This window comes from Notechis scutatus, chromosome 4, assembly GCF_049901735.1.
Source record: "Notechis scutatus isolate UNSWTSFEM ecotype Mainland chromosome 4, rNotScu1.2, whole genome shotgun sequence".
Classification (NCBI taxonomy): domain Eukaryota; kingdom Metazoa; phylum Chordata; class Lepidosauria; order Squamata; family Elapidae; genus Notechis; species Notechis scutatus.
In genome coordinates this window covers 40910063-40931238 of record NC_142012.1, presented here as the reverse complement: position 1 = coordinate 40931238, position 21176 = coordinate 40910063, and the positions used below count along the sequence as shown (strand labels likewise).

Sequence of the window (21176 nt, the reverse complement as noted above, 5' to 3'; positions counted from 1 at the left end):
ACTGCTATTCTCCCATAGATAAAAGCAAATTCAATATTATGTTAAGCAGCACACTGAAATCTCAATTTATTAATAAATGAAGTTTGACAGTCCCATTAGATATTATGCATGCAAATAGATTTTGAGAGTTTCCTCCAAGAACTGTCATCTGTATCTTTTTTATTAGTAATAGGAACCAACTCTGTAAGGTATGCATCTGATTCAACTTGATCAAAATCTTCTAGATCAGGGTGTCAAACTCGTGTCGTCACGGCATCATCATGTGACGTATTGTGATTTTTTTCCCTCCTTCGCTAAACCAGGCGTGGGCATGGCCAGCACGTAATGCATCCAGCACGCAGGCTGCGAGTTTGACAGCCCTGTTCTAGACATACATGATTGACATGCTACACTTAATATTATGGCATAAGTACAAAACCCCTGGGCCAAATATTATATGAAGTCTATCAGGTGGTATGTTGTGGCCTTAACTTCCTTTGCCCAATTCTTTTATTAATTGATTTGCTCTGAATTGTAAGGCCTCTCATCTCACAATAGTGAATAAAAATGCAAAATAAACAACAATAAACAATGATCCCTACCCATGCTAGAATTGGAGGCTTACCCATCAGTCAAGGAACTTTGGTAGGCAGGACCCAAAAGAGCCTTCTCTGCTATAGCGCTAACCCTCTGGAACAAGGGTGTCAAACTCACGTCATCACGGTGATGTCATGTGATGTATCGGGACTTTCCCCCCCTTTGCTAAACCAGGCATGGGCATGGCCAGCATGTGATACACCTGACCCGCAGGCCGGGAGTTTGACAGCCCTGCTATGGAACATCCTGCCCTCTGGGGTAAGGTTTGTCTCTACCTTTCTATCATTCTGCAAGGGCCTAAAGACCTGGCTTTGCTGGTTGGCCTGGGGTCTCAATAGGGGAGTACCACATTGGAGGTGGCTACTGGACTAATTACCTGACACAACCTCCTCCTTGTGCTTCCTGCTTCCCCTCCGCCCATCTTTTAATTCACATTATTGTACTTTTATTGCTAACTTTTATTGTTTTCATTGCTTTGCTAGTATTTGTTTAGATTTTTTATCATTTTTTCCCACTGTTGTAAGAGTTACAGCAAGCAAATTTAACAATAAATAATATAAAAATAAAAAATAAAACATAAGCAATATAAAAACCCCATAACAGCAACCTTATCAACATCATTATGTGTACATGTGCATAAGAGAAAAAAATGTTTGCATTTTGTTTGTATGTACGGGAGAATGTAAGACAAGAAATTGTGTTTTTAAACTTGGGAATTAAATTTCAAATAAATATAAAACCAGGGACTCAGTTGTGGAAATGGGGATCAACAGATAAAATCATAATATTAACATTTAATGCCTAACTTCACCCTGCATTAACTTCTGAAATATTTCTATATACCCCAACAACTTAATGATAACTTTGATAACTAGCTTTGATAACTAGCAAATACACTGTGATTTTAGAAACAGCGGCGTCTTTGTACCAATATTGGTATTCATTAAAAGCATAACAGTTCCACTGAAAATATACCACTTCAGAATAGAAGGTGAAACTTCATATTCTGTTTATTTTCTCATGAAAATTTCCAAATATAGAAACTTATTTATTAAATAACAAGGGTTCTAGCATCATTTCTTTCATCTGGCATATTAGCTTTCCAAGGAAAAGACATTCTTAAATGTAGAAGCCTTCATCATGTAATCTGCCACCTGCACTCTGTACCATTGACCCAAGAGATTACACCATATGTTCTTTGAACATTTGAAACAGCTCACATTGGACTAAACTGTAAGGTTAGCTTTAAAAAAAGGTAAAGAGAGTGTTGGTAATTGAAAAGGCAAAAAGACCTTTAAAAAAAAAATCTTCCATGCTTTGATTTCCCTTACACCAGATACAGGGAAGAAGATCTTGTTGCATTCATCAGTAAAGCTCATTTGATCTTCTGGAAATGAACCTTTTGTGTAGAAGAAGTGCTACAGGATACCAAAGAATACAGCAGTGAACATGAATTAATCTAGGAGCACTTTTCATAGGAACATTGTCTGAAACAAAATAATGGGATTGACTGTTGAAAGCTGAAGGACAAAACAACATCTCTTGTATCAAGGGAACAAAATCCCTCTGTTCTCTGACCTCAAACCTATGACATAAACAAACAGTTTTTTTAAAAAGACAAAAATCTGTTAAGCATTGATGACTTAATTTAGATAATTTTTAATGTTTTGCTGTATACAAAGCCCTCTGGGTGTTATAAACTCTACATTATCATGTTTCACATTCTTTGTGCAATGAGACTTAATAAGTATCAACATGAAGAGTAATACTGTAGACTTGGTTTTATTGGTTTCCTTTACATAAAAACTCACTCAGAGTTTCCTTTCAAGATCTTTTACATCTTACAGTCAAAGGCAAAATAGCAGGTATTGGAAAAGTTTTTGGTTTACATTAAATGTTTCTGTGGGAGTTTTTCTTAAAGCCCATGTTCTATAATGTTGGTCAAGGAATTTACACTCCTTTCACATCTAGGCTCTTTTAAATATGAACCACAAACATTCTTATTTAGATGAAACTGCATAATGATCTTCCTCCCTCTTTGATTTCACAGTAGTGTTCTATAAAATGCCTGTGTTTCGTGTTTGCAAATTAGATAGCTATCATTTCATACCTTCAAAATGCCAGATCAGCATTAGACTTATTCCAGTTACTCAGTCTATTAACTGGAGAGGAAATTTTTATTCATCTTTATCCCCTGCTATACCATTCTGGGTACCTTCAAACTGATGGCTTCTAAAGACATTAAAAAACACCCTGTGAAGTAAGTGATAGGGAAATGTATGAATCAATACTTATGAAATTTCACTGATCTTTGAAAAATGCATGAAGAAGAATGATATGCATTAAAAGCTCTAGAAGCCCCTCCTATGTCTCATATTTTACTTACTTTCTCAATTTTCTTCTTCAGTTCACCTTCCTCTTCTCCCATCCCTTTCCCTCCCATTTAGGCTTCACAATCACATAGGCATTTCAGTTAACCACCCCTTATGTTTCTTAATTAATTAATCACTTTTTATCATATGAAGCCCCTCCATGTGGAATTCTCCTTTGGGAGAGGGGCTTGTGTGTTCTGTTAATGCTGACAACTACACTGGAGGTATACCACCAGGAAATATACCAGAAGGGTCACCCAAGGCAGACAGGTCTCAATGAAGGAGTCAGATTAAAAGTATCCACAAACCTATTAACTATGATGAGTCAACAAAAAAAGAAATCCCATACCAGATTGGTTGTAACCCAGGTTAACAAGGACTGCAGCAGTTGCTGTCCTTGGGCAGCTGTCGAAAAGTGAGTTACAGGCTTGGAGAAAGATCTGGTGACCTACTTGTTGTGATCTGCCGGTGGCCTGTGGAGCTGGCAGCAGTGTCGGACAGTGGGGAGGAACATGGGCCAGTTCTGGAGTCTTGTGGGGGACTCAGACGAGGGATCTCCGTCCAACACAGAGATGGGGCCAGGGCCATCTGAGAGTTATGTGCTGACTCTGGAGCCTCCAGAATCTGATATCAGTGAGGCAGAGGAAAAGCAGGAGCCTGTTCCCAGTGCATGCTTGCCCAGAGTTGCCAGAAGGCAAGAACAGTTAAGACAAAAGGGGAGACTCAGGAGTAAGGCTTGGAGATGATTGGCTCCTTCCATAAGACATAAAGAAGGAGCAAAGGGACATTAGCCTTTGCAGGAAGCAACTTTGTTCGTTCTGGTTGGTTTAAAATCTGAAGCTCTGTGTTGACTTTGGCATTGTATAGCTAACTGACAATTTAGTCATTGGCAGCATTTCAAGGGAGATAAAGGTGGGTGCTTATTAGCCTTATCCTGAAAGTCTGTGGCAGACTTCTGTTGGGCTATTCACAAACTGTTTGGGACTCATTACGGGCTGTGAATGCATATAATTCACAGCTGTTAAAATAATTTTAAAAAATGGTTTTTGGGAACAGCGTGTGAGTTACTGTCTCAGGAAGCCTTGGTCAGAACACTATTCCACAAAAACTCACCAAGGAACTGTATGGAAGAAATGTCAGAAAGAGTGCCTAATGGTAGGATAACAGAAATCCCAGTTGCTGAAGCAGCCAGTGGTGGAAACAAATGTCTGCGCTGTATAGAGATACATCAGATGGAATCTCAGAGGAATGAGAGGGTAAATTAGATATTGTCAAACAAGAGATGATCAGGTTGGAAATTGATCTCCTTAGAGCTACACTGGACAGAAAATGGCTTTTTCCAGTTTGAGGATTTCACTCTCTATTATTCAGGACATGATACCAGGAAAGCAAATTAAGTGGTGTTTACTATAAGCAAGAAATTTATTAGAGCAGTGGAAAGCTTCTCAACTGTCACTGACCAAATTATGACCATCAGAATTTATACCAAGTCCTCAGTACTACAGTGTCCAAATCTATGCCCAAATGATTTCTGCAACAGAGCTTGAAATAGAGGGCTTTTATGTCATTATCCAAGGAACTCTGAAACAAGTGCCCAAAAATGACATTGTTTACATTTTAGGCAACTTCAATGCAAAAGTTGGCAAACAAATGGAGACAGGCATTACTGGTCATTTTGCACTGTGAGAGGAACGATGTAGGTGATCATTTGGTTCAATTTTGCCAAGAACACCAATTTAGAATCAGGAATACAAAATTCAAACAGAACATGCACTGCTTGAACCTCACTGATTGGAGTGATTGATTATGTCCTAGACAGTCAACTATGGACCAGTTCAGTCCTTGCTGTTAAGACAAATCCAAGTGCTGATTGTGGCTCAGATCATGAATTGTCGGTGGCAAAGATTAAACTATGCACCCTCAAAAAGACAGCTCCTCCAAAGAAGTTTGATGTCACTAAAATTCCTATTACATATATAATTAGAGTAAAAGGTTGAACTACTGGGCATCACTGAGAAGACACCTGATGAACTGTGGCAGGAAATTCACTCGGCCATTATTAGAATTGCAGAAGAACACATACTGCACAAGAAGCCAGGAAAAAAGCAGCTGGCTTCAGATGAAACCATCAAAATACCTGAGCAAAGAAAAGCATCCAAGGCAGCAGGCGAATGGAAGAAGTAAGAAGACTACCAGAGGGCAACAAGGAAGGATAATGAAGTTTATTGGGATAAGCAATGTAAACAATTTGAAGTGAACTACAGGAAGGGTTGCACCAGGAACGCATTTATGCAAGTCAAAAAAAACTGAGCACCATTTATTGCTCATAAAGGCATCATTAAAAACAAGCAAGGGAAAAAATTGTCCAACCAACAAGGCATCCAGAACAGATGGCGAGAATATACAGAAGAGCTGTACACAGGTAGTAATGGGGCCCAGCCTCAGGATGATCAGGAAAGAGAAGGAGAAATAGAACTGGTCAGTCTTGAAGAAAGAGATCATATAGGCGATGACCCAACTGCCAAACAACAAGACTGCAGGTGTTGACAATAACCCTGCAGAATTACTGAGACCTGTATATCCAGAGTCATGAGAGGTGTGTGCCAGAAAATGTGGGAAATGAACAAGTGGCCACATGATTGGAAAAGTTCAGTGTTCACTCTGTTGCCAAAAAAGAATGATTCTAAAGATTGTTCCAGTTATCGCACAATTGCTTTCATACTTCACATCAGCCAGATTCTGCTTAAAATTATACAACAATGTCAAGCACCAACCGTGGAAAGGGAATTAGCAGATGTTCAAGCTGGCTTTCAAAAGGGTTGTAGCACTTGTGACCATATTGCAAATCTGTGCTGGCTGAACCATAGAAAAATCTTGTGAATCATTTACATGTGCTTCATCAAGTACAAGAAAGCCTTCAACTGTGTTGATAATGAGAAGATACGGGGAGCACTACAAGCCTGTGGATACCAGAACATCTGGTCAAATTGGTGAAATCACTATGCACAAAACAGAAACCCACTGTGCGAACACCATATGGAGACACCGATTTGTTTAAGATAGAAAAAGGAATGTGGCACAGTTGCATTCTCTCCATTTTCTTATTCAACCTGTATGCTGAAATATTGAAATCATGAGGAAGATAGATTTTGAAGAATTAAAAATTGGGGTATAGATTGAAGAATGAAACATCAACAATCTTCTATATGCTAATGATGCAGAAAGTCTGAAACATCTGATCAAGAAAATCAAAGAAAGTGAGAATTTTGGTCTCCTTCTAAACATCAAAAAACCAAATTCATGACTACTGCACGGAACGAAAACATCAAATAGAAATTGATGGTGAACAGATAGAATGCATAGAAAAATTCACTTTCCTAGGGTTGCCAATCACTCAGAGTGGTGAATGCAGCACAGAAATAAAACATTGGATTGCAATGTTGAACATGAGTCGAATATGGAAAAGCAAGGACATCAGCTTGACAACCAAAAGTAGGTTTGATTATTGTGTTCCCTGTATCTACCTATGATTGTGAAACTTGGACCTTAAATAAGCAAGACAGGAAGAAAATCGACTCATTTGAGCTGTGGTGCTGGAGAAGACTCCTGCATATTCTTTGGGCAGCAAAGGTATATGACAACAAAAAAGTACTAGAGTGCATAACACCAGACAGGAAGGAAAATCAGAAAATTGTGTCTCACTTATTTTGGCCATCTCACATGGGGAAATTCACTGAAGAAAGTAATTATGTTGGGAAGAGTTAGCGGTAAAGGGAAACCTGGTCACCTAAGAACATGGTGGATGGATATTATCAAAGCTGACATCAGGCAGAGCATAGAAAATGAAGCAGTGCAAGATTGAAAGATATGAAGAGAGCTGGCCCATAGAGTCTCCAAGGTCAGACACGACTGACCATAACAACATCAAAATATGAAGGAGTCACAATAGGCAAATAGAAAAGATTCAAATAAAGAACCAAAGAATAAAAAACCCTATATAACATAAAGGTTTGGGAGAATAATTTGTTAAGATAGATATTATTAAATGAAAGATTTTTTCCTTTAGAATTTGAATTTGAGTAACATTTATTTACAAAAATATTTTTGCCTTTGAAAAGATTTAAAAAAAATTAAAAACATGTTAAAAATATTTTTGAAAAGGAAAGTAACAATTTTAAAAAGTAACATGTAGCATACTTACCACTAAGAACTCTTTTTTGTCCACCATTTCATTTCCATCTGTGTCAAACATGTTGAATGCTATTCTAAAACCAGCGTGTGGTTCTGCCAAGAATGATAAAAAAGATGTTAAGAGAAAATAAATATTTTAAGAATTATACTGAAACTAAAGGCCAAGTTGTATGCTACTCTGGCAGCTATTTTTTTTTTTTGTAAATTTTATTTGAGTTTTCACACACAAAAAAAACATAATATAAATAAAACATCTTTTTTGAAAGTAGCATGCTCCCGGGTTACACTTCTTCGTACAAACACAAATTCAATTTCATGCTCATTTTTATGTTCTGTTCCATATCTTATTGCTGTTTTACATTTTCTACATAGCTACATAGCTCCCCTCTTTTAATTTTCTCAATTTTATTTTGATTATCTCATCTCAATTCAAATCATTATATTTATACTTTTTGTCTGTCCTGTTTCAATTTCATATTATCTTTTCTCATTAAACAAATTTTCTCCTGTAGTTACTAACTGGAGTATGACACCTTTATATCCTTTAGTTTTATCCATTTAACTCTTACTTAAGCTTCAATATATACCTTAAAGTTATAACATTCAATATAATACATAACTTCCATTCGAATTCATTGTTCAATATTTCAAAATGTACTGATGTTCCATGCCTTTTAATGAAACAGTACAGTGATATAAATGCCAGAAGGTACAGACCATGAATATCATCCTAAATGTAGGCTATGTAGTTACAGGAAAGATTTAGATATAGCATAAGCCTCTCATATGGAAAAATGCTTAATCACTTTACATTTAATAAAATTCCACTGTTGAGTTAAAAAGGTCACTTTCTTGAGTTGGCAAAAAATGTACAGTATCAGTGTGACGTTTGCTGTCTCCATTGCCAATCAATATCATATTATGTTGCTTCTGTTCCCAATCTCTATCAGTCTTCTGATTTCCTTTCAAGATAATACTTTACATATTTTATCCACCCTGAGATTGCTGTCAAAGTAAAGGAAAAACTAATATTATAAAGCCAGCTTTTCTAAGTACTAACTGTGCTGCACAGCCAGTTAGCTATTTAACTAGTTTTGGGTTGTTGCCTTACCACAAGACACTAGTAGCTGGGAATTTAGAGAGAAGTTCCTTTCCATTCTGAGATGTTGATGATTTTATCCAAGAACTGGGGAGTAAATTTATTTTCTATATAAAGAATTTTGAGTAAAGAAAATTTTAAACCAAACAATCCCATACATACTTTCTAAGTATGATCAGGTAATTGTTTCACAAGTATTGGGGCCAACAATTTAAAACTGAGAAGTAAAATTTGAATTTTATTTTTCACTGTCTGTTATCAATAATAGGGAATTTTAAACATTTCCACTGTAGTAATTGCTATGCCAGTATTTTTCAGCAGAATAAAGGATATAACTTTATCAGAACAGCTGCTAAGCTATTATCTTACATTATGTAAAGAAATTGTCCTTGTATCTTCAATTATTTTAACTTTTTCCTAGGGGACTGCAAAAACAAACTGCTATTTATTAACACATACAACATTAACATCACACCCATTTATACATGCATCTGTGGAAAATACATTTTACTTCGAATGCTTACTTGTTAATATACATAGTAAAAAGAGATATTCCGTGTAAGAAATTATACCTGAAAAAGCAAATGAACAAATTAGCATCATTTTTACTTAAATATTAGCAAATAATGATTGAAGATACAGTAAACTTATCTAGTTGCATATCATTCCACCTTTACTCCAAGGAATTCATGGGGGCTAATAAGGTTCCTCTAATTTTATTCTCACAACTTGTTAAACTGAATCACCACTACCGTGTCATGTCAGTGCATTTGGGGCATTTGGCAACTGGTTCCTCTGTATGACTGGTTGCAGCGTCCTGTGGTCATCTTAACCATGATTTGAGATGGTTTTTGCCAGTTTAAAAGACTGTATTTGTCCTTACAACTGTGGTGTTTGCTTAGTGATCAGGGTGATGGCCACCACAAAAAAGGTTAAAAAAATTGAGTCCAGTCATGTGGGTGCCTCAACTTATGACTGTAGCAACACACAACCAGAAATCTGGTCTGAATTGCAGTTGTCAGCAATTGTACAATTTTTAAATATTGCCCATATTGATGCTGAGAAAACAAAAATGCCAAAGCAAACTCAGGTAATTTTGACCGCATTTTCTTTCCAAAAAGATACAGATAGATATATGAATTTTATGTTAAATTCAAATTATCAGTAAACTACTAGTAGTACTGGTACTATGTATACTATTATAATGCACTATAATCTCTAGTTGAGAATCAAAAGAATTTCATAGTAAAAATAAAGCAAATATGCTACAAAGTAAATATTCTTCAGTACCCCTTTCTTGGAGATTCCTGAAGAGCTTTGATGATCCTTTCCAAACTGGTGGAGTTTCAATAAGTATCTGATTCAATTCCTGCAAATTAGTTTTTTAAAAAAAGATGATGACATTGTCTTCATAATAAATAGTGCATTTGCAAACGTATACCGACTAACATATTTCTAGACAACATAGGATTGTATGTCACAGAAAAGTTCAGGTCTCATGGAATTTGAATGTTTAGGTTGAAAACATTCTGGAAAAACACTTGAAAAACATTTCTAATAAAAATGCAGATAAATTATAAAATATGCAAAGTAAGATACCAAGAGTTGCCGTATTTTTTGGACTATAAGACGCACTTCCCCACCAAAAGTAGGTGGAAATGTCTGTGCATCTTATAGAGTGAATGTTGCTGAAGCCTTGCCCACCCACCAGCCCCCACCCTTCAGCCTCTGCCTCCCAGCAATTTGCCTCCTGGCAGCAAACAGCCATCAGCCTGGTCAGCTTCAGCAAAGCCTGATTTAGCAGGAGTAGCTGATTGGCCTCCTGGAATACTGACGATCAGCTATGGGGATCGCCACTGCCCATGGGTGCCTTTGCCGCCCATCGCTAATGCAACCTATCGCTGCCTCCGCGCGCCTGGAATGGGCTGAAAACGGGACGCATGGAGGCTGAAAATGGGGTGCGCGGAGGTGGCAATAGGTGGAAGTGCTGATGGGCGGTGGCAGCGCTGATGGTCGGTATTCCGGGAGGCCGATCCAACTACCAATCAGCTGCTCGTGCTAAATCAGGCTGTGCTGAAGCTGACCAGGCTGGTTGTCGTTTGCTGCTGGGAGGAAGAGGCAGTTTTTTTACACCTTGTTTTTCTCCCCCAAAGCTAGGTGCATCTTACAGTTTGGAGCATCTTATAGTCTGAAAAATATGGTACTTTACAGAGGAGATGGGCAGCATAAAAATTAAATAAATAAATAAATAAATAAATAAATAAATAAGTAAGTAAGTAAGTAAGTAAGTAAGTAAGTAAGTAAGTAAGACTACATATGCTCAGCAACCGTAGACCACTATTATTATTTCTATACATGAAATTGAGAATGAGCAGTTTGCCTAATGCTACTATTGCTTGCGTCAATGTATAAAACCTAACTTGGAACAGAATTGTAACGTACCTGTTTTGATGGTGTCTTCCACTGTTTTGTCTCTAAAACAAATACAAAACCAATGACTTAAACAAGTATTTAATGACATGCTACTACATATGGCTGGCATGATCAATATTCATCTTATCTCTTGTCATGTCAGGAAATAATCTTTCTAGTCTCAATGTTTTTAAAAACATCTTTTAAATCTGAAAATGCACTGTTCATTATTATGATCTTACTGATATGGGAACATCATGTATGGTAAATTAATATTAAATCCAAGGTGTAACACATACATAAGACTTATAGAAAATTGCTATTATAATGTGAGGTAGTTTACATTTTCTTAAAGTTGTATTTAGAATTAAATATTTAGAATAAAAAATGACAGCTATTTAATCTAGAACTAAAAGATTTTAGCTTTCATTGCACCTTAGAGCAAAATTCATATTTCAGAGTTAACCTGAGTAAGAGGTATGGCCAATAAATTTTACAAATAAATATTTATAGAATTTATTTCTATAGATCATAATGTTGAGTCCAAATGAATTTAATGATTGATTAACAACCTGACTTTAATAACCTAAAGATACGTCTGGGCTGGTAACTAGTAGATTAAACTATATAAGATTATATAAAAGGGAAATTTTGTCTTCCAAGCTTTTGAACTCATGCTGGAGCCCATTATTAGGGAACTTCTCTCTAGCAGAGTGTGTGCTTGATGTGTCTGTGTGTGGTATTTATATGGTACCTGTTATATGTGGGTTTTTACATGTTGATTGGAGTGTTGATGGCTGGCTATTAAGTTGTTGGATGTTTGTTTATGCTGCCAAACCCATGACTCCTAAGTACTTGATAAACTGGTAGTAAATCAGATTGGACCGATCCAGATTGGATCCTACAATATTATCCTGGGACACATATATTCACCTTCATTCGTAAATATATTTTCATAGATGTTAATATGATTAGCCTTAAAAATAAGAATATACCCTTTAGTCAAAGCTACATTGATTAGAGGTAATTAAATCTTACATTTGGGCCCCTAAGGTAATTGGGACTTTAAACTTCATATAGGTAGCCTTCTGAATGAAGGCATACATATCTCATGATAATGCTGCAGGATTCAATCTGGATCAGTAAAGAGAAGTTCCTGAGAATGGGCTCAAGCATAAGTTCTAAAGCTTGGAAAGTAACCTTCATTCAGCAACCACAATTGGAACTGATTTGGTCAATATGAGGAGAAGCAGTCACTAAATGAAACCATGACTCTACATGACCTTACTTCAGTTTTTCTTTGCTTTACAGTTCTATGAAGGTCCTAAATGTGAGGATTGGTCACAAAGTTACTTTTTCATTACCACTGTGACTGTAAATGGTTACTAAAAAGTAGTTGCTAAATAAGGGCTACCTGTAATTTCTTTTTTTTTTTTTTTTTTTTTTTTTTTTTTTTTTTTTTTTTTTTTTTTTTTTTTTTTTTTTTTTTTTTTTTTTTTTTTTTTTTTTTTTTTTTTTTTTTTTTTTTTTTTTTTTTTTTTTTTTTTTTTTTATTTTTTTTTTTTTTTTAAAAAAAAAAAAAAAAATAATCATTGCAGCCTTGGATTTAGACTGCTGCTATTCACTTCCTGTTCATTTTGTTGCTATTCTTGTTTCCCTAAGTTCAACAGGAATATAAGAAAATATGAACAAAAGGCCATTTTTCAGATATTTTGGTTCCCAGACCAAGATACACTAGGTTTAAAACCTATTTATTCTTGAGTTTATTTTTTTTACGTTCACTACAGCAAGAATGTAGTTTTAAAAAATTTCCTACTTACGTCTTGGTTCATCACTTGAAACAGACTGGATGAAATCATATGGCGTCATAAATAGCTGCCCTTCAAATTTTAAACTGGCAAATGTTAGAAACCGCCGCTCCCGGGAAGTTGCATAAAGCTCTAAATCTTCATGATCTGGTCTGTTTTCTGTGACCTTCAGCAAAAAATTAAAAAGTGATTAATTATTCCAATTATTGTTTCTAAAATGGTGTTTCAAACACTGTTTCACCTTTTCCTTTATTTTTTATCTCTTTTCTTTTAGCCCTATATGGTAATCATCACAGCTATTCTGTTTTATTGTAAAAACAAGGCTATGTTAGCTATTGGGATAATATTATGGGTTAAATTTTTCAGAGAAGTCAAGTAGGAAACTTGAGGGAAAAGTAAATGGTGTTTTTACTTTACTATAAAATGAATACTAAGTAAAGCTGCTTGTAAAAGAAAGAAAGAACAAGAAAAGAACTTTCATTGCACAAGGTTGTTATGAATTCATCTTGGTCTGAAACAAACTGTGCCCATATTATTCAGATTCAAACATTTTTATGAAACACAATGAAAATCACACCTGATACAGCATGTAATGAGATCTCAGAGAAGACAAAAGCACTGGTGAGGTAATGGGTAAGAGTCAGTAAGGGTCCAGTTTCTATTCTTACTTTTGGAGATTATCTGATTAAAATATCTTTGTAATTAATGGCAAACCTCAAAAACGTTCATGAAAACATATCCCATCAAATGAAATTAAAAACTTGTGTCTTGCAGTGATTTTTTAATCAAGTTAACCCTCAGTAGTTTTAAAAAAACTGAACAGTCACTTACATCAAGCAAACTGTCATGAATCTATGGTTGAACTTGAATAAGATTTTAGTTTAGATTTTAAACCTCTTCTTCCTCCATTCACTCATGGAATATAAAGGTTGCAAGAAGGCCCTGAGCCACAGCTCAGCATGAAGTCACATACATCTCTCCAGCTGTTGCAGCCTAGCCCAGCAGCCCACCAGTTACAGCTACCTTGGGAAACCACAGCCAGATTCACCAGTATGGTGTGAAGCCACAGCTGTTCTGTGAAGCTGCAACCCAACCCAGCAGTATGGTGTGGTATGAAGCTGTAGCAACCCTGGGATGCTCCAGCCTGACCCAGCAATGTATGACACAAAGCCACACTAGGAAGGAACTAGGAAACCACAGCTACTCAAGCTCAGTCCTAAATACCCTCGTCAGCTTACACTCCAAGGCGTCTACCACCTCAGTTAACTGCTGTCTTGCTTCTGTTGCTGGTAAAGCATGCCCAACCTGGCCATTCACAAGACAGCTTCTGGCCACATAAAGGCATCTTCTCCAGGTCTCGTGAGAAAATTACTATTTTTGATCCGGGGAAGAGGGGTCCATGTAGCCATCAGCTGTGCCATGGGGCCAGGCTGGGCATACTTGATCAGCAGCAAGGAGGCAGCAAAAGCCATGTAGGATGGCAGGGGCCATGGAATGCAGGGGGCCAAAAATGGGAAGCAGATTGGTGAGTGGGGGCAGATGAAGTGCCCCAATGTTGTATTTATGGGCAGGCTGCCAAGCACCTGGATTTTGATCATGTGATCATGGGGCATGATCAAAATCCAGGTGCTTGGCAGCCTGTCTGTACAGCTGCAATAGCCATAACTTGGGGAACAATCCGAAACCCTTTCATTCACTGCTGCCTTAACTTTGAACAATCATTGAATGAATGGACATTAAGCAAAATAAGAGAACTGGCAACAAGTGATTAGAATATCTCATTATTTTTGCTAGACTTGTAGTTTTCGCTTGCCTGAATCACATGAAAATGAGCAAATTACATAGCTTCCAAATATGGTTGAAAGATTATTTGTGAGAACACCAAAAAACCCAAGGACAGTAATGAATATCTGCAATGTGTAGCCCTTGACTTCCACATTTCAAAACTATTTATAAATGTCTGATTAAAAAAAAAATTGCCATTTCTTAGTTGCTTTCCAGTTCTCTTTCCTCAGCTTATTGATCTCGTCTCCTTGTTACAGATAAAAGATTTAGTTACCAAAGCAAACTTTTTCACAAGAAGCAATTGTAGTGGAACCCTGTTAATAATTGTTATGCCATGTGTTCATCTCATGGCTATCAACAGACGCTCAGTGAAATGCTAGCATTAATTATGTGTGAAGGCATAGGGATTCAATTCTCTTCTCTCATTTTCACTAAGCATATTGATTCTTGTCTCCTGTCTGGGAATCAGCTAGAGCCTGATATTATACTACTTTTGCATTAGAACTCCAGGGGAAAAATTATTGAAATCAATTTCCTTGTGGATGACACGAAGAAGAAACTTTGGGATTATTTTAAACAAAAGGACAAATGTCATGTACACAATCAGTTCATTTCTCTGCAGCTCATTAATTACAGAATTTACACCCATTGAATTTGTTATTACATTGCAGATTTTACAAATAAGTGGATCTATTATATCATAAGATAACTATATTTTCCATCCTATTTAGCATTTTAATAACTATTTATTCTAAAAGGCACAATGAAATGACAAACATGTATTCTTAAAAAGACTGTCAAATGGATTTATGAATTATATGCTGCCCTATGTTTTCAATATATATGAAAAACTTTACTGCTATTGTAAGTTCTCATCAAAAGTGTTCCCAAAATGGCAAGGCTGAAAGACAATTGCAGTTAAAATAAAATTAGAGAAACACCGAACAGTGAGCAAAGACAGATTCATAAAGGGCAAATGAAGTTAAAAATATGTGTCAAAAAAGTTAAGTGGAAGGAAAAAGTTTGAAATTTCACACTGAAAACAGTATACCTGCTACTACTTGTTTCTCTCAGTCTCAGGAGGACATATTGTGGTTGGCAATGAAGTGCAGCTTGCAGCTGCCTGGTATTGCTGGCCCTGAAGAGGAGGTTCAGTTAGTTAAAGGTGGATGCAGGCACCAATTCAAGCAAGCAAAACACCCTTATGTTGAGAAGATATCATCTCCAATAGAATAGAATTGCTTGAACTGTGGAGTCCTAGGTGCTCCTTGAGCTTGGTTGTTAACTTGTAGTCATTTCATTTAACCAACTAGTCAACATCATTTAGTGTACATCTAATAGACTTGATGATGTTATATAGTTGGAGAATGAAATGTCTACAAACAAACTAACAAACAAAGTCATAGAGCACCAAGAACTCCACAGTAAAATCATTTTCTTCTTCTTAGTGAGTTATGGTGGCGCAGTGGTTAGAACGCAATATTGCAGGCTAATTCTCCCCACTGCCAGCAGTTTGAGTCTCACCAGCTCAAGGTTGAGTCAGCCTTCCATCCTTCTGAGGTCAGTAAAATTAGACCCAGATTGTTGGGGGCAATATGCTGACTCTGTAAACCTCTTAGAGAGGGCTGTAAAGCATTGTGAAGTGGTATATAAGTCTAAGTACTTATTGCTTATCTATTCACCATGCATTTCTTTCTGCCATAGTGCACACTGCAGTGCTCATGAGTTGGCCATAATGAGTACAGTGAGGGAATATAACAATCTGCCTATAAAAAGGGAAAGCTTATAATTACTTTTATCCTTCTGGCCAAGGATATTGTCCTCATTTAACTGTGTTAGTACAAATATGATTTAAAACAGGGGTGTCAAACTCAATTGCATTGAGGGCCGCATCAGGGCTGTGGTTGACCTTGGTGGGGGAGGGAGGTGGCCATGGCTGACTGGGTGGGCATAGCCAGATGGGTGGGTAGGCATGGCCATCTTGATGTCACTCCCCAAACTGCTGACATGTTTTCTCTTTGCATTGGGTAGACCGGACTGAAGCCACACTGGCCCAATGTTTCCTCTTCACATTGAGTAGACTGAGCTGAAGTGACACAGATAGACTGGGCCAAAGCGATGTGGGTTGGCCCATTACATTTTCCAGGATGGCCCTGTGGACCGGATCTGACCACATCCTTGAGTTTGACACCCCTGATTTAGAACCTTATAAATTACCCTTTCTTCCTTTGCTCTTGCCCCAACAATTCCTCTATCACTGTCTCCAGAGGTCCTTATTTGTGCCTACCATACATTTTTCCTAGCAGATCTTATATTCTATGTTATGTTCCTAAAAGAAACAAACATCAATTATTTTCTCTCACTTTGATGAACTATAGCTCTCTAGCTTTATAGAGAAGGGTTCCCTAAAATCTACTTGTTTTAAAAGGTACCTATCATTCAGAAAAGGATTTTTTTCTATTTTTCCCCATATCAAATATATGTGCTCAGATGTGGAATAACAGAACTAAGGTAGAATTAGTAAATGTTGTTAAATCCCATCAATAGGAATTTGTAGCTTTTAGGTAATGGCATTCTGGGCACTGATTTTCTTTGTCAATTTTTTTCTGTGTTTTAAATGAAAATTGATGTTCCAGGCATATTGTTTATTGTTTTTCAACCTTAATGTTTAGTTGCTGGTTCACATCTTTATTACATAAAGCAAAGAAGCTGACCTGAAACAAATTTGTATTTGGTCTAACTTGATTTGTAACAACAGTTGATTAGTTTTTCTAATGTTTTCTCCTGCTATATCTTTCTCTTTCAGAAAGATCCCTTTTCCTATGGTGCTATTATAGGTCACCAACACCAGTGGAATGTCTTGTTTTGAACAGATTAACTGATAATTTTTATAAATGTAAAATAGGGGTTATATTAGTTTCCTACTGAATATGTTTAAATACTTCTGTGTTTAATTCAGTTTTGTGGCTATTTGGCAGATCGAATCCCACCAGGCTCAAGATCGAATCCCACTAGGCTCAGCCTTCCATCCTTCCAAGGTGGGTAAAATGAGGACCCAAATTGTTGGGGCAAGAGGCTGACTCTTTAAACCGCTTAGAGAGGGTTGTAAAAGCACTATTAAGCGGTATATAAGTCTAAGTGCTATTGCTATTTATTCGGCATTCTGATAAAAGTCTATTCAATTGTATTTCCATTTTTTGTTAAGGGAATGTTTAAAGCATTGTTTAAAAATTCTCTTCTCTGCAGTTTTTGAGGAGAGAATTGTACATAAGGGCAGATTACATCAACATGGATCATACATGACTCCACATGTTTGACAGCCTACAATATAAAAGAAGGAAATAAAAGGTTTGTTTCTAGTTCCTACTGTCTTCTAAAGCAGACTACTCAAGATATTCTGTTCCTCTAGACTACAGGCCATTGAGAACATTTGAGTTGGGCTGTAAATTCAATTTGGAACATTTTTTTTCCTAATTTTTAGCTGTATCTTAATCTAAGATGAAGAAGTATAATATATGGAATAGAACATGTTCTTCATGCAATTAGCCATTTAAGGGCACCACTCCAGGGAAGCATATTTACACAATGTAGTATGATGATCCTTTCATAATCAATACATTATTTTCAATATCTTTCAGAAGAAAAGATTTATATAGTTATAATATCAGGAATTATCACAATCATTTTCATGCAAAATAGGTTTTCTTTAATGTTCTATAAATGTAACATTATTGTGCATGGTTTGACTTCAAATACAGTGAAAAATATGCCTACTTATTCTATCTATCATCTATCTATCTATCTATCTATCTATCTATCTATCTATCTATCTATCTATCTATCTATCTATCTATCTATCTATCTATCTATCTATCTATCTAGTTTTAAACATAGGATTCTGTTTTCATGTAAAAGATGTATAAATTTATTTGTCCCTGGCATAAAGTTGGATAAGACCAAGTAAGCAGGATGTCTCTATAGCAGCACCTATTCTCTGGATCATCTTATTTTATATTTAAAAAATAAACTATCAATGGAACAAATTATATATTTATTTCAGTGGGAATAATTATGAGGTGTTAACTGTCCTCAATTATAAAAATGCTGAAAGAGGCTATAGAATAGCACCAAGAGACAACTAGAAAACAAACCAAACATTACATAAAGGCACAAGCAAGAGTCATTAATATGTGGTACAAAGAACTCATACACTTCATGCAATATAGCTAAATGAGTACACATCAGTTTTAATTTTTTTAAAAAAATCTAACATAGAACATATTCAGTTTGTTTAGATGTGAAGCCAACAGAGTTACTGTCAATAATTAAGCTAGGGATATTTGCAACCAATTTTTCATTTCTGAGATTATATCGTCATATTTATAGGTTTAAAGATTAGAAAGCAAAGCAAAAGATTGAATTATTAATGCTTAAAAGGATAAAAATCCTGAAATTGTAGCTTTATTCTGAGGTTTTTCTCTTAATCTACTTTGCTGCTTTCCTTCTGTTTCTTTTTTCCTTTCCTTTCAGCAAGGATAATCAAGAAACATATTTTTAATACTTTGGCAAAAGGCACCAATGCATAGCATTTTGAGGAATAGTGCACTGGAACCAATAATACACTAATTCTTTCTCAGGATCTTTCATTATATTTGTACGTTTATATGGTGTGTTACAACAATAAAGCAATAGTCAGAAACATTTTAAAAATTATATTGCCTCATAAATAATATGAATATTTGCCTAAATATTTCTATTCAGAAGATTGTAGTTGTTCTATCGCCAGGACAAAGCAGACTCGAAGACCGGAGTTGTATTCAGCTCTTTATTAGCAACCAGTAACTTCAACTAAAGTCGAGCCGCGGCAGCCCTTTTTATAGTGGCTGCTCGCGGCTCGCAAACAATGGCATTTATTTAAACTTCCCGCCGCTTAAGCGGCCAATCTGAAACTGTCGTTATTAAGCAATCGTTAAGCTATGTGGACTAACCAATAGAAATGTGGCATTAGAAGTATGTACATGAATACACTACAGTAGTCTTGAAAATTAGATGTACAGTAAGTATCTATCTGAAAAGATGTGTACCTATCAGAGCAATTGCAAAATTATAGTTGGGATATTCATACATATGTTCACATTGTTCCTTTTCAGAGTAAGCAAAATTATTCAGAATGTAGATAGTAGAATAAGAGTCCAACTCCCCCCTACTCAAGCAGGACGTCCTATACTCTTTTGGACAAATAGCTGTCCAGTCTCTTCTTGAAAACCTCCCGTGATGGAGCACTCAGAACTTCTAGAAGGAATTAATGGCATGATTAAGACTAGAGTAAATCAACTTCATTCATTACATTCATTCTCCATTTCTTTCTGACCTTCCAAATTATCCTTGCATCCACATCTCTACCCTGGAGAAAGCTTTGATAATAAAGGGGACAAACATGAAGTAAGCAGATCATGCAGAGAGTAGCAGGAACTAGAAAATCTTGAAGAAATATTCTCAACTCAATTCTGGTTGATATGATTAGTTGGCATGCCCATCAGTTCTTACATCTTCTCAATACATGTGCAGTATGGAAAGTGTTCTTCTCAAACAACAAATATATGCATGCTTATGATGTAACCTTGCTTGGCTATTTATTACTGGGAGAATATACATACACATGCACACACATGTACACAGGCACACACGCTCCTCTTGTTTCTACCCATATGCCTTTTTCTTTTCTGGAGAAGTACACGGTGATCAGTTTTCTTTTCTTCTGGAACAAAGGCACATTTGTTAACTCTTCTGAGTTTCTTGGTTATTTCACTTGGGATATGTGTTTCTTTATTATATATAAAGGCCACACATTACCCACACAGTACTCACTTCCTTTTCATCAGCATTCACATGTGTTTATAAACATAGTTCAAGATAAACAAATGCATTTACTTGGTTTAGGTTTTTTCCCCAGTATATGTATAATTTTACTTCCTCCCTGTTATATTAAACAGATAAAGGATGCTATGTATTCATGTGGAATATTGAAAAATATGAAACCTAGAATTTAATAATTTAGCTATTTTTCATCTCATTTGTATAACAATTACAAAACATACGGGATATGAGCAGAGTAACTATGTAATTTGTCAAAATGTAAAAAAAAAACCATGAATGAATGTTGCAATGTTTAACATATTAAGGAACAAGATTACAATAATAATATTCTTGCCCAATCTAATCAGCAGCTGATATGCTTACTAGTTAAACAGAATATAATTTTATAATTGTAAAATCTGATCAATCAATAGTCTGTCCTCCTTTCTTCAATTTGGTAGAAAGTGTTTGTGTCTGTAAACATATTTTTAAATTTAGGAACATTATTTTAATACATGGTTTTTTTAAAAAAAATCTACAGGTGACAAAAACACCCTAAGAATGGGGGAGACATCTCTTTTTCATTTCATTTTAAATGTTTCTTCTAAAGTGGTAATGTAGTTGATATGCATGTGATTCATCTATTGGATAAAGAAGTTACTATTTCTTTTCAGAAAAAAAATTGTCGTACCAATGTATATAAAATATAAAACATATTCATATTCCATGAATAATTACAATATTGCTGAGAATTCCTTAACTCTAAATTAAGTTCTCAGATGAATTTAAACTCTGGTAAGCATGACATCATCTTTCTTCCTAGATTAGAAAAGAAGAAACAAATGGTTCATTGCCAAGAGTTGGTTTCATGTTTCCTTAAGGTCATTGATTCAAAAGGTTCACTCTAAAGGGGGAAAAAAGTGATTTTCCCACGGTGAAAGAACTAAGCACTAGATAAAAGATCTACTGTATGGAAACTGATGCCATGAGTGGGTAAGAGTTGTAATTCAACAATAATATCCATTATCAGTAGTCTAAGCATTACATTCTAATTTAATATACATTACTTCCACAGGG

At 35.9% G+C, this 21176-nt stretch overlaps 1 protein-coding gene across 6 annotated transcripts in view; it reads right to left on the bottom strand.

The window, feature by feature from the left end:
- The window catches only part of MICU3 (mitochondrial calcium uptake 3), a 69949-nt gene that overhangs the window by 26080 nt on the left and 22693 nt on the right, over nucleotides 1-21176 (bottom strand). For all 6 annotated transcript variants that reach the window (XM_087963198.1, XM_087963199.1, XM_026667092.2 and 3 more), the window contains exons 2-6: nucleotides 12471-12624; nucleotides 10681-10712; nucleotides 9529-9607; nucleotides 8763-8810; nucleotides 7150-7232 (exon numbers count right to left, since the gene is read on the bottom strand). In XM_087963198.1, the coding sequence (XP_087819324.1) occupies nucleotides 7150-7232; nucleotides 8763-8810; nucleotides 9529-9607; nucleotides 10681-10712; nucleotides 12471-12624 (396 nt within the window). The remainder of the gene's footprint in view (nucleotides 1-7149; nucleotides 7233-8762; nucleotides 8811-9528; nucleotides 9608-10680; nucleotides 10713-12470; nucleotides 12625-21176) is intronic.